Consider the following 12,789-nt stretch of genomic DNA (forward strand, 5'->3'; position numbering starts at 1 on the left):
TAAGACAGGAATAAAGACACAGACCTACTAGAGAATGGACTTGAGGATATGGGGAGGGGGAAGGGTAAGCTGTGACAAAGCGAGAGAGAGGCATGGACATATATACACTACCAAACGTAAGGTAGATAGCTAGTGGGAAGCAACCGCATAGCACAGGGAGATCAGCTCGGTGCTTTGTGACCGCCTGGAGGGGTGGGATAGGGAGGGTGGGAGGGAGGGAGATGCAAGAGGGAAGAGATATGGGAACATATGTATATGTATAACTGATTCACTTCGTTATAAAGCAGAAACTAACACACCATTGTAAAGCAATTATACTCCAATAAAGATGTATAAAACAAAATTAAAAAAAAATAAAATGAAGTTTGCTACTTTTAATAGTCACAAGAAGCAAAAAGAAAAAGACAGATACTGACCATAGTTTTGGAGTAGTTCCTCTTTGGTGGAGACAATCAGCGATCGGTCTTTTGCTGATAGAACTATGGCAAGGCACACATAATGCTGCTCGGAAGAATTCGCTCGGCGAACAATAGTAAGAAGTCTGACAGGGTGGTTATTTGGAGGAGAACTGAAATGTTCAATGCAAAACCAGCTGGAGTAGCTTAAGCCAGATGGAGGAGGGAAGAATCTTTCACCTAAAGTGAAAATAGAAAAGTAACAATGAAAGAGTTTGTGTTGACTCATATTTATATTTTAAAAAGATGCCAAGAAAAGCAAAATCTCTAAATAAAATATAATCTACTGGGGGAAAGAAAAATCTCATAAGCAGATAAAGTAATATTTACCGGAACCAATGCCACTGACCACGGCCCCATCAGTAAGACCTGTTGTGACGGCATTGTTTGTAGGGGCATTATGAGGGGCCAAACTGGGCAGAAACAGGCAGCTGTTAAAGAAAAGAAAATGCACATATTAGAGAGCAACTGTTTTCTTCTCTTATTACTATGTACTTACCACAGTGGAATAAACTACCATTATTTAAGGGTAACCAGAGATAAGAGATCATGGAATAAGTTTGGATGCCTAACAAAGTCTTTCCTTTCTTTCAATTGTGAGTACCAAAAGATATATTTAAAAAATCTCCATTTTTAAAAATTTAAATTAAAAAAGATCATAGTATAATTTGCACATGGTAAAATGCACCAAAGTATAACCTTGTTCAAGACATTGGAAATTTTTCATCACCGCAGAAAAATTCCCCTGTGCCCCTTTCTAGTGAGTCACTCTCCTCTGTTACACTGTCCTGATTAGTTTTGCCCAGTCCCAAATATATTTTAATTCATTGTTCGATACTAACCCACGACAATGTTCTTAAAATACAATTTATAGTTTTAGATCAATGTAGAAGAATCCCACAAACAACCAGTATAGACATAGGTCTTCTCTCTTAGCGTTTATGTCCATTTTGAGGACGACAGACTTTATAAATATACTCTTCTAGATTCGCTGTAGATTTTTTTTAAATGATTAATATACTTTATTATAGACAGACTTTATAAATATACTCTTCTAGATTCGCTATAGATTCTTTTTTTTAAATGTTAATATACTTTATTATAGAGCTTTTTTTAACTTATTTTTTATAAGCAGAGGAGAATCTCTCTCTCTTTTTGTTTTTCGCCAAGCGGCTTATGGGATCTCAGTTCCCCAACCATGGGTTGAACCCAGGCGAAGGCAGTGAAAGCCCAGAATCTTAACCACTAGGCCACCAGGGAACTCCCTAGATTCTTTGTTACTTCTGCTGTTTAAGTTTTTCTGCCACTTCAAAGTATTTATTCATTTAATGTGATAGTAACTGAATACTTATAATGTATAAAATACTAATATTTATAATGCATAAGATACTAAGTTAGGTAATTTGAGAGAAAAAAGGACAAAACCTAGCCAAAGAGCTTTTAATCTAATTTTAATTTGCATATTATCTGTAACTTTATTGTACTAAATCAGAAGTTGACAAACATTTTCTAGAGTGGGCCAGAGTATAAATATTTTATGCTTTGCAGACCAGATAGCCTCCATCATGACTTTGCAGTCTAGCATGAAAGCAGCCATAGATAACACATATACATAAATGAATGTGGCTGTGTTACCATGAAACTTTACAAAAAGAGAAAAAAAGAGAATTTACAAAAACAGATTTGGACTGTGCACCTTAGATTGCTGACTCTTATACCATATCAATTTATTTAGTATAATAAACAATTAAGAACAATTAAATCCAAAAATCTTAACATGCTCAAGGAACTCAATCATTTGAAAATATATAGCATATACTAAATTTTAATCAAGTAGATTTAAAACCAAAGATCTATTTCTCAAAGGCAAGACTGAGGCATGAAATATAATATAGCTTGGCTACCTGGCAAATTTCTTACCCAAACCCTTCAAGGGATGTGTCAAATTCAACAAAAGTCGGAGTAACTGATGACCCATGAAGTCTGATGTCATGTGGGGTTGTCATGGAGACCAAGCACTTCACCCTGGTCAGGGGTACAGTACTTCCTTCTGCAGATTTCACTAGGCTCTTGCTTATGCGGTAATGGTGATCTTCATGTAAGCTGAAGACACTATCAGAACCCAGACCTTCCATAGATGTGATCATACTACCTGTAAGTCAAAGAAAATCTCTTGAGAAAAATATCATATAGATTTCTAAAATAGTGACTTTAACAAGGCTGATTAATTTTAAATACACTCTTCAGTTTCAATATATACAATAATTTTATTTTTAAACTCCAAAGCTATTATACAGTTGTTTTTTTTTTTTTTTTTTTTTTGCGTACACGGGCCTCTCACTGTTGTGGCCTCTCCCATTGCGGAGCACAGGCTCCGGATGCGCAGGGTCAGTGGCCATGGCTCACGGGCCCAGCCGCTCCACGGCATGTGGGATCCTCCCGGACCGGGGCACGAACCCAAGTCCCCTGCATCGGCAGGCGGACTCTCAACCACTGCGCCACCAGGGATGCCCTCTCCCCATTTTTAATTCTTTCCATATAGCTATTAAAATTAGACACGTGATCACAAAAATACTTGAATTTTAAATTTCCTATATGCATGCAAATGGCAACACTTTTAAGAACAAAAAAATAAAATTTAAACAAGTTATTCTATTCTTTCAGGAATACATTATAAATGTAATGGAGAAAATATTCCCTCTCAAGATAAACCACATGAATTTAATTATTTCCCTCTTAAGTGTGCTAAGCAGTCAGGCAACCATAAAAATATTTCAATATTCTTAGAGAAAGGAACTATTTTTTGTCAATTCTAAGGAACTGCGTAAAGTACAAAAACAACAACAACAAAAATATATACATGCAGGTGATGTATATTAATTGATAAGAAAAATTGAAATACTGTTTTCCAATAAAACTGTGTTGGAACTCAAAAGGTCTTAGTGTTTCCAAAACACAGTATTCACTTATCACTGATAATAAATTGTAGGAGGAAATATTGAGGTTGAAATAATGGTTGAAGGTTGTTTAATCTCTTTGATTCTCACCTGAAAAAAAAAAAAGCTTGAACTAAATGATTACTATGTGCTTGAACAACAGGCATTCTACTCTTCTAGGTTCCATTCTTTCCTGCTTCACTAGTAACGGTTATTTCAATCCATTAACACAAATGCCTTAACTATGGCTAACAACAAGACAAAACAAATTGTAAAGTTAAAACCCACCAAACTATAGAATTAACACTGGGAGGAAATCCAGGGCATCTGAGCTCTCTATTGAGAGTACTCTTTCCCCACAGCTCTTGAGTGGATGGAATCTGACGCTCCTCCATGGTCTATGCCGGATGGGTAGGCAGTGCCTACATCCTAACACACCCCTCTCCATCATCCTTGCATCAGCCTAATGCAAAAACTTCTCTTCCTTGGAGGTTCTGCATCAGCAATCCTATCACACACCTCTCTATGAAACTGCCACCTACTAATGCTGGCATTTCATTCTCACCTCTTCCTTGTACTAATTCTTACCAGTGCACTGAGGGATCTCAAGGTCCACATGAACAACCTATCTAACACCTCCCTTCTATGATCACCTTTCCTCCAATAAGCTTTACCTCTACTTTACTCCAGAGCCAAATTTTGGGCACAGTCCTTTTCTTTGCTTTTTCTCACCGCTCCAATTTTGATTGCCATTACCCTACCTCATTCCTCCAGTTTACCCATTCTTTTTCTCTCACTACATTTGCTTTTTAGCCTAGCCATTCTTCTCCAGCCCAGTGATCTATCCCTTTTCTCCCAGCCTATCACTAGCTGCTTGACTTTACTTCTTCCCCTATCTATCCTATACTCCTTGGTGTTTCTCTTTGACTACTTTTATTAGTATTTTAAATTTCCTGTCCTCCATGTCCTCCTGCACCAACTGTCCTGCAAAGCCACAGCCTGTGAATAGTCCAGTCAACCACTCTAGTTCAGGCAGCAAAGGCTAACTGAGAAAGGTAAAGAAATTACAGATCTTCTGAGAAAAAGGTATTCCCCCTTCCAAGCCAAGGGTTATTCTGCACATAGTTCTCACCTCCTCTGGATCTTGCTTGTATCACTGATTCCTTTGCCACCCCCATCTGCCCGCTTCTCCAGTCAAACAATGAGATCTTACGTTTTTCTATTTAAATAACAACAAATGAAAAACAACAACAAACCCTTCCCTTTCTTTTTTTTTACAGTCGAACTTCTTGAAATAATTTTCTTCCCTTACATGATTTTCATTTATAAGATAAACCAAAAAAGGGAACTTCAAAGGTCAACTTACTTCTCATCTCTGGCTCATAACTCAGTGAACTTGGTTTGTGGACCCTATATTGTTTTAGCAGTTTTTTGTCCCAGGCACCACAATTTAATGGACTTGCCAAACGTAAAAACTCCCTGAAGAAGAGACAAAGCAAAGTTATTCCTTGATTGGGAACATTATATAATTCATAAACTAAACACACAAAAAATGTGACTTAATGAATTATAACAGACTAATTAAAAATACTAAAGCAATCTGAACAGTTACTATAATATACAATGCTAATTTTATGTTTTAATTCATCAAGCAGTGAAAAGAGCACCAAGTATTGTGAAAAGTTACAAAGGAAACCTGAGGAGCATGTTCTCCTGGAATGTGATGGGCAGAAATATAGTGAATTGTCAAGGGGTTACAAAAATAGAAGCCCTTTATATCCAGTCATTTACAGCATCATGTAAAAGGAAAAAAATAAAAAAAAGAATACTTCTCTGAATTTTCAATTACCTACAGCAGAAAAAACAAATATTTAAAGGTCAGGTACCCTTTGCCAGTTTTTCACATAGAGTGTGATATACAATTAGCTCATAATCTATGGCTTGCCAGCAGCTAGGTGCCTATACCACCATGTGACCTTTGCATTCATCTAATTCATTCACTGTGAAAACTGAGCATGTCCAAATGGTTGGTTTCCATTGCTTCCTCTGTTTACCTAAGTAGCCGGTACAAGTTATTTAGTAAAATACAAGCATTAGGTATGAGATAGTCTCTTTTTCTCATTCAGTCTCTCTACTTTTAAAGTAGCAGATCATCAAAAAGGATCATGGGAAAATCTCCATGCTGTTTTCAAAACTTTAGGTCTCTGAATACATTCATAATGTGACAAAGTGAGCAGAGACTGTGTCATTCATCTTCATATTACTAAGGCCTGGCACACTGCCCTGTACAATACTGTTTAACAAATGTTAACCACAGAGGTTTTTCTTAGCTTGGAGTCAGTTAAAAAATATAAATTACAAATAGAGTCCAACCATTCTTAAGAAAGTTCCAAAAGTTTTATGAAAAAGGAGTACTTTAACAGCAGAAAAAAATTATTTTATTTATTTAAAAATATATTTATTTATTTATTTATTTACACTGGGCCTTAGTTGCAGTAGGCGGGCTCCTCAGTTGCAGCTGAAAGTAACAAGATATATGAGAGTATTTTTTTAAGGAAGGACAAGATGATTTAAACGTTAAATCTGTTTGGCTAGGTAATTTCAAGGAAAGTTTTTTTTTTTAATGTTGTTTTATCCCTAAAACACAGAGCACTGTTTCTCTTATATTAAAAAAGGTTATTCAAATATACCTATTTCTCGAATGGCTAAACTGTGCAAGGTATATCCACACCATGGACTACAACTCAGCAATAGAAAGAAACAAACTCTTGATACATAACAATCTAGATGCATCTCAAAGGCGCTATAACGAGTGAAAAAAGCTAATCACAAAAGGTCATATACTGTATGATTCAATTTACATAACATTTTCAAAGTGACAAAATTACGGAGATGGAGAACAGAGTTGTTTCTAGGGGTTAGAGATGGCGGGGGTTAGGGAAGTGGCTATGATAATAAAGAGGGAGCACTGGGGAGGTCTTTGTGACATCTTATTTGCGTGATGGCACATCAATCTGACACAAGTGATAAATAACAGGGGAACTGTAGCATACGTGGGTACATTGTACCAATGTCCGTTTCTTGGCTTTGATACTGTCCTGTAGTTACATAAGATGTAACCACTGGGGGAAACTGGATGCTGGGGACACAGAATCTCTCTGATCTACCTTTACAACTTCCTCTGAATCTCTAATTATTTTAAAATTTAAAAAGTGTTTCTTAAAAGAGTTCGTCCACATAAAATGTTCTTATCTATAAAGTAGATGCAAGTCATACAAATATAACATGACTCCATTTTTAAAGGGAAGTGAGAGTTTGCTGGATTCAAGCAGAAGAAATGACCAATGGACAAAAACATCCTGTTTACTAATAACTAGATTGATCTGTTTCTAAGTGCGATATTTTGGGCATTTTGCCCATTTTCGTGGTGTTTTGGTTTTGCCCACAGATAACTGAATATATGTTTATTAAAGCAAGACTCTTGACTATAAAGACTCTAGAAATGGCCATTACTAATGGTGGCTTATTTGAATGTGAAGAAGAGAACATACTGACCTCAGCACCATGGGCTCCAGAGCCTGAGAGGCTAATCGTTCAAACATCCGCTGGAGGGGCGGGTGCAGTGAGTGGTCCTCATCAGCCAGCGCAGCACTGCACCGCTGCAGCAGTCGCGCATGGAGACCAGCTTCACACATGACTTGCTGGTTTCTTTCTGTGTGCACCAGTGATTGTAAAATATTTGCCACGGCAAGTTGAAGGTCCAAAGCATGCTGGAGTTAACAAAGAAATTCATGCCACCAGGGCATTCTTAATAAGATAGGTGATAGTTCTCTCCTTTCAAGAGTTGAAGCACACCTTTAATTTTAATATGAGGTCTCTACATGCTTCAAATTACATTCAGATGAATTAAGTAGCTGACTTAGAGGGACACAGCAACTCCAGAACAGGGCCAGGGAAATATTTCTGGTCTTCATTCTGTTAGAAGCATACCTAGCTCAACTCCATTTTCTTCCAAGTCTTTCATATTACATGACTATATGTAACTAATAATATTTTTATTTTTATAGAAATAGTGGGTATAAAGTAAATATTTTTCATGGTAAGTAAATAATCAGTTTAAAGAATGACCTATTGTTAACATTTGTTACACTTTAGGCCTTCGAAACCATACAACATTTTAAACAAAACTATCACCCAAACTCCAGTTCACCCAAACTCCTGAGTGTTACAAATGAAAATACATAAATAGCCTCAAAATGGTACCTTCAGTCATTTTTCTTCCTGTATTATTTATTAACAACTTCCACTGCTGAGCAGGATTTACAAGGAGAAAGGGAATTATTTTAGTACCAGAAGTAACTGCATTTTAACAAATGAGTTGTATTCTAAAACATACGTATCTACTACTCATTAGGAAAGTTAAGACTCAAACACGAAAATCCTGTTTTTTTCCTTTACCTACTTCAGTATGTGACACAGAAAGGTTCCATGTTACCTTCTTGGTCCCACTCCCTTGCTCATGCAGTCACACCTTCCACTCATTAAAGACGGGAAGGAACCAATCTATCCAAGCTTACTTCTGGTTGTGTCACTGACCCAACAGAGGCCAGGAGGTCCAGCATAGAAAGCATGGCTCCAGGATGGATGATGACAGCATCAGAACTCTGGAGAGATGAAGTTGCCACATGTAGTTTCAGGTCAGCAACATTTTTAGGAGGGTAGACAGGGGGAGTTGAAACAGAATGATATGCATGCCTATGAAAAGAAAGAAGGGTAATTGGGTATTTAATTCAATCACATTCTCTGTTCATTTTCTTCATCTTCTACTACCTTTCTCCACTGAGTAAAAAAAAGCCTTATAATTAGGGGTTGGGTAACAAAACACCTTAACGTTGGGAAATTAAAAAACAATATATTATCAATTCTTGAGTCACATATAGACAACTTATCAAGTCTTTTAGGCTCTTATATGTTTTTATCACTTACTATTTGGAGTGTTTCATTAAAGAATGGCACATGATGACTAGTTAATATTACTCTATGGTGTATGTGAAAGTTGCTAAAAGAGTAGATCCTAGAAGTTCTCATCACAAGGAAGAAACCATTTTTTCCTTGAATCTATGTAAGGTGATGGATGTTAACTAAACCTACTGTAGTAATCATTTTGCAACACATGTAAGCCAAGTCATTATGATGTACACCTTAAACGTTATACAGTGCAGTATATCAATTATATCTCAGTAAAACTGAAAAAAAGAAAAACAAAAAGAATACATACATGACAGCAGATATAAAGAATAGGTGAAATTACAGTGAGTCAAAGCTCTAAGAAAGATGATATTTCTGATAATTTGTGATGAGAGTACAAGTTATATTAAGTGCCTCAGTGAGAGTGTTTTCTTTGAAATTTCCTATGTGTTTTTAACCTTTCCTTAAACCATGGGTAATATAATCAAGAACAAACAAGATCAAAGCGGCCTACTCTATAACTGGTTCAACTGAGTCAGAGTTGGCTCAGAATGCTGGCCACATGTCAATAAATGTATTAAGAATCAAGGGAGTTCTCCTTTAGCTTATTTGGAACTACATTCATGCTCTTTTGCATTATCCTCCCTACCACTGAGAATATTCACAATTTTTAAAAACTTGGGATATTTTACGTAACAAGCTTCCATGAGTTAGAAAGCCTAGCCATGCCCTTGAATGCACAACATTTCTTCTCATCAATGATCTCCACCGTCTATTTCATACTCTTCTTCTGCAATTCATGAGTTTTGCACATTTTGTATCTTGGCACAAGGAAACAGATGCTTGTGGGTTCAGCCTATGGGAGCTCTTTGTTCCAATGAATTGGTTTCAGCATAATTTGTCTAATGTTGAGCTCTGTCACTGACAGCAGCGCAGTTTCAGCTCTCTGGCACAAGAGCAGCTTGGGAAACAGATGCTTTAAGTCACTGATTTAGTAGCAAAGAACTGGCACTGCCTTTTTTTTTTTTTTTTTAAGTACCATTCTCTTTTTAACAGAGATTCTAGGAAAGTATTCAGCTTCACTTAAAAAAAAGAAAAAAAAAACACACATGTGCGCTACTGTTTAAAGTCAGCATATCCTCCACCTACTCTTTTCCACTCCCTGTTTTTTTTTTCTGTTTTTGTTCAGAAAGATTTAATTTCTAAACTTACTACAATAGTTTTCTAAATGTTTATTAACAACAGGTATCCTCCTCCCATGTTTCTCCCTTTATTCTTTAAAATATTTTGACCTAACTAGAAAAAAAAAAAGATTCCTAATTCCTCTATTGTGTAATAGGAACTTCAAACCATTAAGAAATTTCATAAAAATTGTTTTCATTACACATAAAAACTAATGCAATTTTGAGAAAAAACATCAATTCTAATTGTATAGTCTAGTTACAGGCCTTCCGAAATTATTTCTTAGTTGCCTGATTTAATATACATTTGAACTTAAATTACTGATATGTATAGCTAGGAAGAAGTCCTTTATGTCTTTGGAAACTGAACTCTACTAATATGTAACTATTAAAGTAGTAAACTTTTAAATCTTATATAGAAAAATATTCTAATGTAGGAATTACATTATTCTTCTCAAACTAGTAAAATACTGCAAACATTGTAGAAATCTAAAGTATGGTATTTATTAAGTAAAATTAGGTCTATTTTAACAGCCATTATATAACATTAATTCTTACTAAGTCACTTAGGTATTACCACTTTTTACATTTAGAGACTGTGGTAAGCTTATTAAATTGGTAACTACCAACCAAGACCTAACCATTTGCAAAGACAGGATAAAATGACATTGCAAAATTTAGTTAATTTTTATGTTGCAGTTACTTTTAAAGCTTAAAGAAATCGCTACTTAATATTTCAATCTAAATTCTCATATATACTTAAGACTTATCTACCTCTTTTGGGAATATATACTGAAATATTTAAATTCTGAATTTGCTTTGCCTTAATTATCAAGCGTGTATAGGCACTAAGTAATGGACACCATGTTCGAAAGATAACTAGTACTCGCCACCTATTTTGCAATTGCAGATATGTTCTGAGAGTCTTGATTACTATTTTGTATTTTGTTTTCACCTCCTCTGACTGTGATTGAATAGTGTTCAGCATAATTCTGTTCCATTATTCCTTCTGAATAATGAAAAAAATTTTGAATTTTAGTTTTCCAAAATAAGGTTTCCTAGTTCTTCTTCCTCCGAGTCTTCAAATAGAGAAGAATCTCCAAGATTTTACTTGCCAGACAAGTATCACAAGTTGAAATTTCCTTAGTACCTTAATCTCCACAAGCCATAAAACTAACACAATGTTGGTTTTTCCTTTTGCAAACAAAACAAGACAAAACATGTTTTGCCACAAGAAAAAAGATGCCCATAAGCTGATGTAATTTGAGATGTTCTTGAGATATTCTAACTTCAAAAATTACTATACTGTGAAGTAAAAAAAGTTTTTATTAGCTTATGATTCTTATCACTGAGCAAAATGTATGTAACCTGACCAGAATGGCAAGCTACACTGATCTTATTATTAGCATGAACAGCACTGGGAGCTTCCTTGGGGTAACATCAACTTGTAAGCCTGATTAGAATTCCCATGGATAAGATACACTCAACTACAACTGCTGATTCAGTGACAGTTTCCCCTTAGGTCAAAGACAGGACATCCTTATATGTAGCTATGTTGCAAAAGATGAAAAAATGTTTTTGATCGAAGGCCTTAAATAACTACCATATAGAATAAAATGCTGTTTTCCCTTTGTCAAACTACTATTTAAATAAATAATAGGTTCTAATAGATTTTTAAATATTTGTCCCCTTAATCTGTGAATCCCTATTGAAAGTATTGTAATTTTTGGTTAATACTTAATGAATTTAAACACAGCAATTTTTAAGCCTTTACCACGTATGACAGAATCATAAATATGATTTTTTTAATGATTAAAACTATTTAGTAATTGAAACTATTTTTCTAATATCCAGTAGTTCTCTGGGATAGTAAGCACACATGAATCTTGCAACACAAAGTATACCTTTTACCTTATTCATTTTAGCAACAGAAAAATATACTAGGTCAACTCAAATTGATTTCATAATATCTTGAATCAAGAACTGCTCTTACAAAAACAAAAAAGAAACAGTAGTTTTTAAATACAAATACATTGAACAATACTAAATTGATTTACTAGAAGAAAATGAGCTGTAAGCCCCAGTGTAAATTTAAAAGAAAAAGAAAATATAAGCCCATATACCTAATGAATATAACTCTTAAAATATATTGAAATACCAATTTATAACAAATACTTCAAATTTAGTACTAAATTAACCACAACTGTGTTCAAGTTTCAAAATCTGAACAACAGAAATAAAATTAAACAACAACATAGCAGAACCTCAGGATTCATTTTTAAAAAGCCATAGTGGGAGAGAATTAATACAAGACTTAAGGACTTGCACTTGCTTATGAGGAAAACAGGGGCAGGAAGAGTATTTGGTGCCAAGTGCACAGACTATGATCATTTTAAGTACAGGTCGCAAATGGAATCTCAAATGGATCTTAATTGTACTCTTGTCAATCAACTGCTGGTTCTTTATAGTCATAAGCATTATATATGAGGTAGACTACATCAGTTTAGAAAGAGATTTACACACAACTGATGAAAACAGGAGCTAGGGGAGATTTTTTTTATTCACTTTTTCAAAGGTTAGCCTGCATCACGTTTCAACTGGTTGAACCCGATTGAGAAAATACACATTTCCTCAGCCAGTGTTGGGATGTTCATTTTGAAGTAATACTAAAAGCCAAAGAATGATCCCAAGCACATTTAAAGTGAAAAGAAAAGGGAGAAAAGTATTCTAGTTAAAGAGTAGAGGCATTACATCCTCACTTCTAAATTAATTTTAATAAAATACATGCTGGCTCTAAAATGCATATTTTAGTCCAAATAATAGAGTTGGATGACAAAATGCTACATGTCCTTCATATCTTCATAGCATCAACACATTTTACTCTCATAAATACACTCGGCAGAAGCTGACAGTTTTAAAAAACAAAAACAAAGATATCAAATAGAAAGAAAATAATTAAAGTTACAAAGCACAAAATCCACATTAATATATAACTGAACACAGAAGAAAAAAACCCACACAAGTAAAGATTGACTTCTGTTATTAGATCAGTACCTTTTCCTGGACAAAGCTGGTGTACCCCAAGGAGAGGGGAGAGAAGACTCACTTGTCAGGCAAGGAGGGATCTGTTCTGCACGACTACAGACAACAAAACAGGGTGGTTTAGAAAGGTTAGAACAGGACACAGTTGGTTGGCAGTTGGTTAGTTTCACAAGAAATACCAGTAAAAGTTTAATAGGGAACATCCTC

At 35.1% G+C, this 12,789-nt stretch overlaps 1 protein-coding gene across 8 annotated transcripts in view; it reads right to left on the reverse strand.

Moving 5' to 3' along the window:
• WDFY3 (WD repeat and FYVE domain containing 3) overlaps positions 1 to 12,789 on the reverse strand; it is a 264,702-nt gene that overhangs the window by 110,757 nt on the left and 141,156 nt on the right. For 7 of the 8 annotated variants that reach the window (XM_073805420.1, XM_073805421.1, XM_019926664.3 and 4 more), the window contains 7 exons: positions 12,595 to 12,678; positions 7,969 to 8,146; positions 6,947 to 7,161; positions 4,758 to 4,870; positions 2,376 to 2,607; positions 786 to 886; positions 417 to 635 (listed from right to left, as the gene is read on the reverse strand). In XM_073805420.1, the coding sequence (XP_073661521.1) occupies positions 417 to 635; positions 786 to 886; positions 2,376 to 2,607; positions 4,758 to 4,870; positions 6,947 to 7,161; positions 7,969 to 8,146; positions 12,595 to 12,678 (1,142 nt within the window). The remainder of the gene's footprint in view (positions 1 to 416; positions 636 to 785; positions 887 to 2,375; positions 2,608 to 4,757; positions 4,871 to 6,946; positions 7,162 to 7,968; positions 8,147 to 12,594; positions 12,679 to 12,789) is intronic. The other variant, XM_073805422.1, reaches the window with a different exon arrangement.

Source organism: Tursiops truncatus, chromosome 5, assembly GCF_011762595.2.
Source record: "Tursiops truncatus isolate mTurTru1 chromosome 5, mTurTru1.mat.Y, whole genome shotgun sequence".
Classification (NCBI taxonomy): Eukaryota; Metazoa; Chordata; class Mammalia; order Artiodactyla; family Delphinidae; genus Tursiops; species Tursiops truncatus.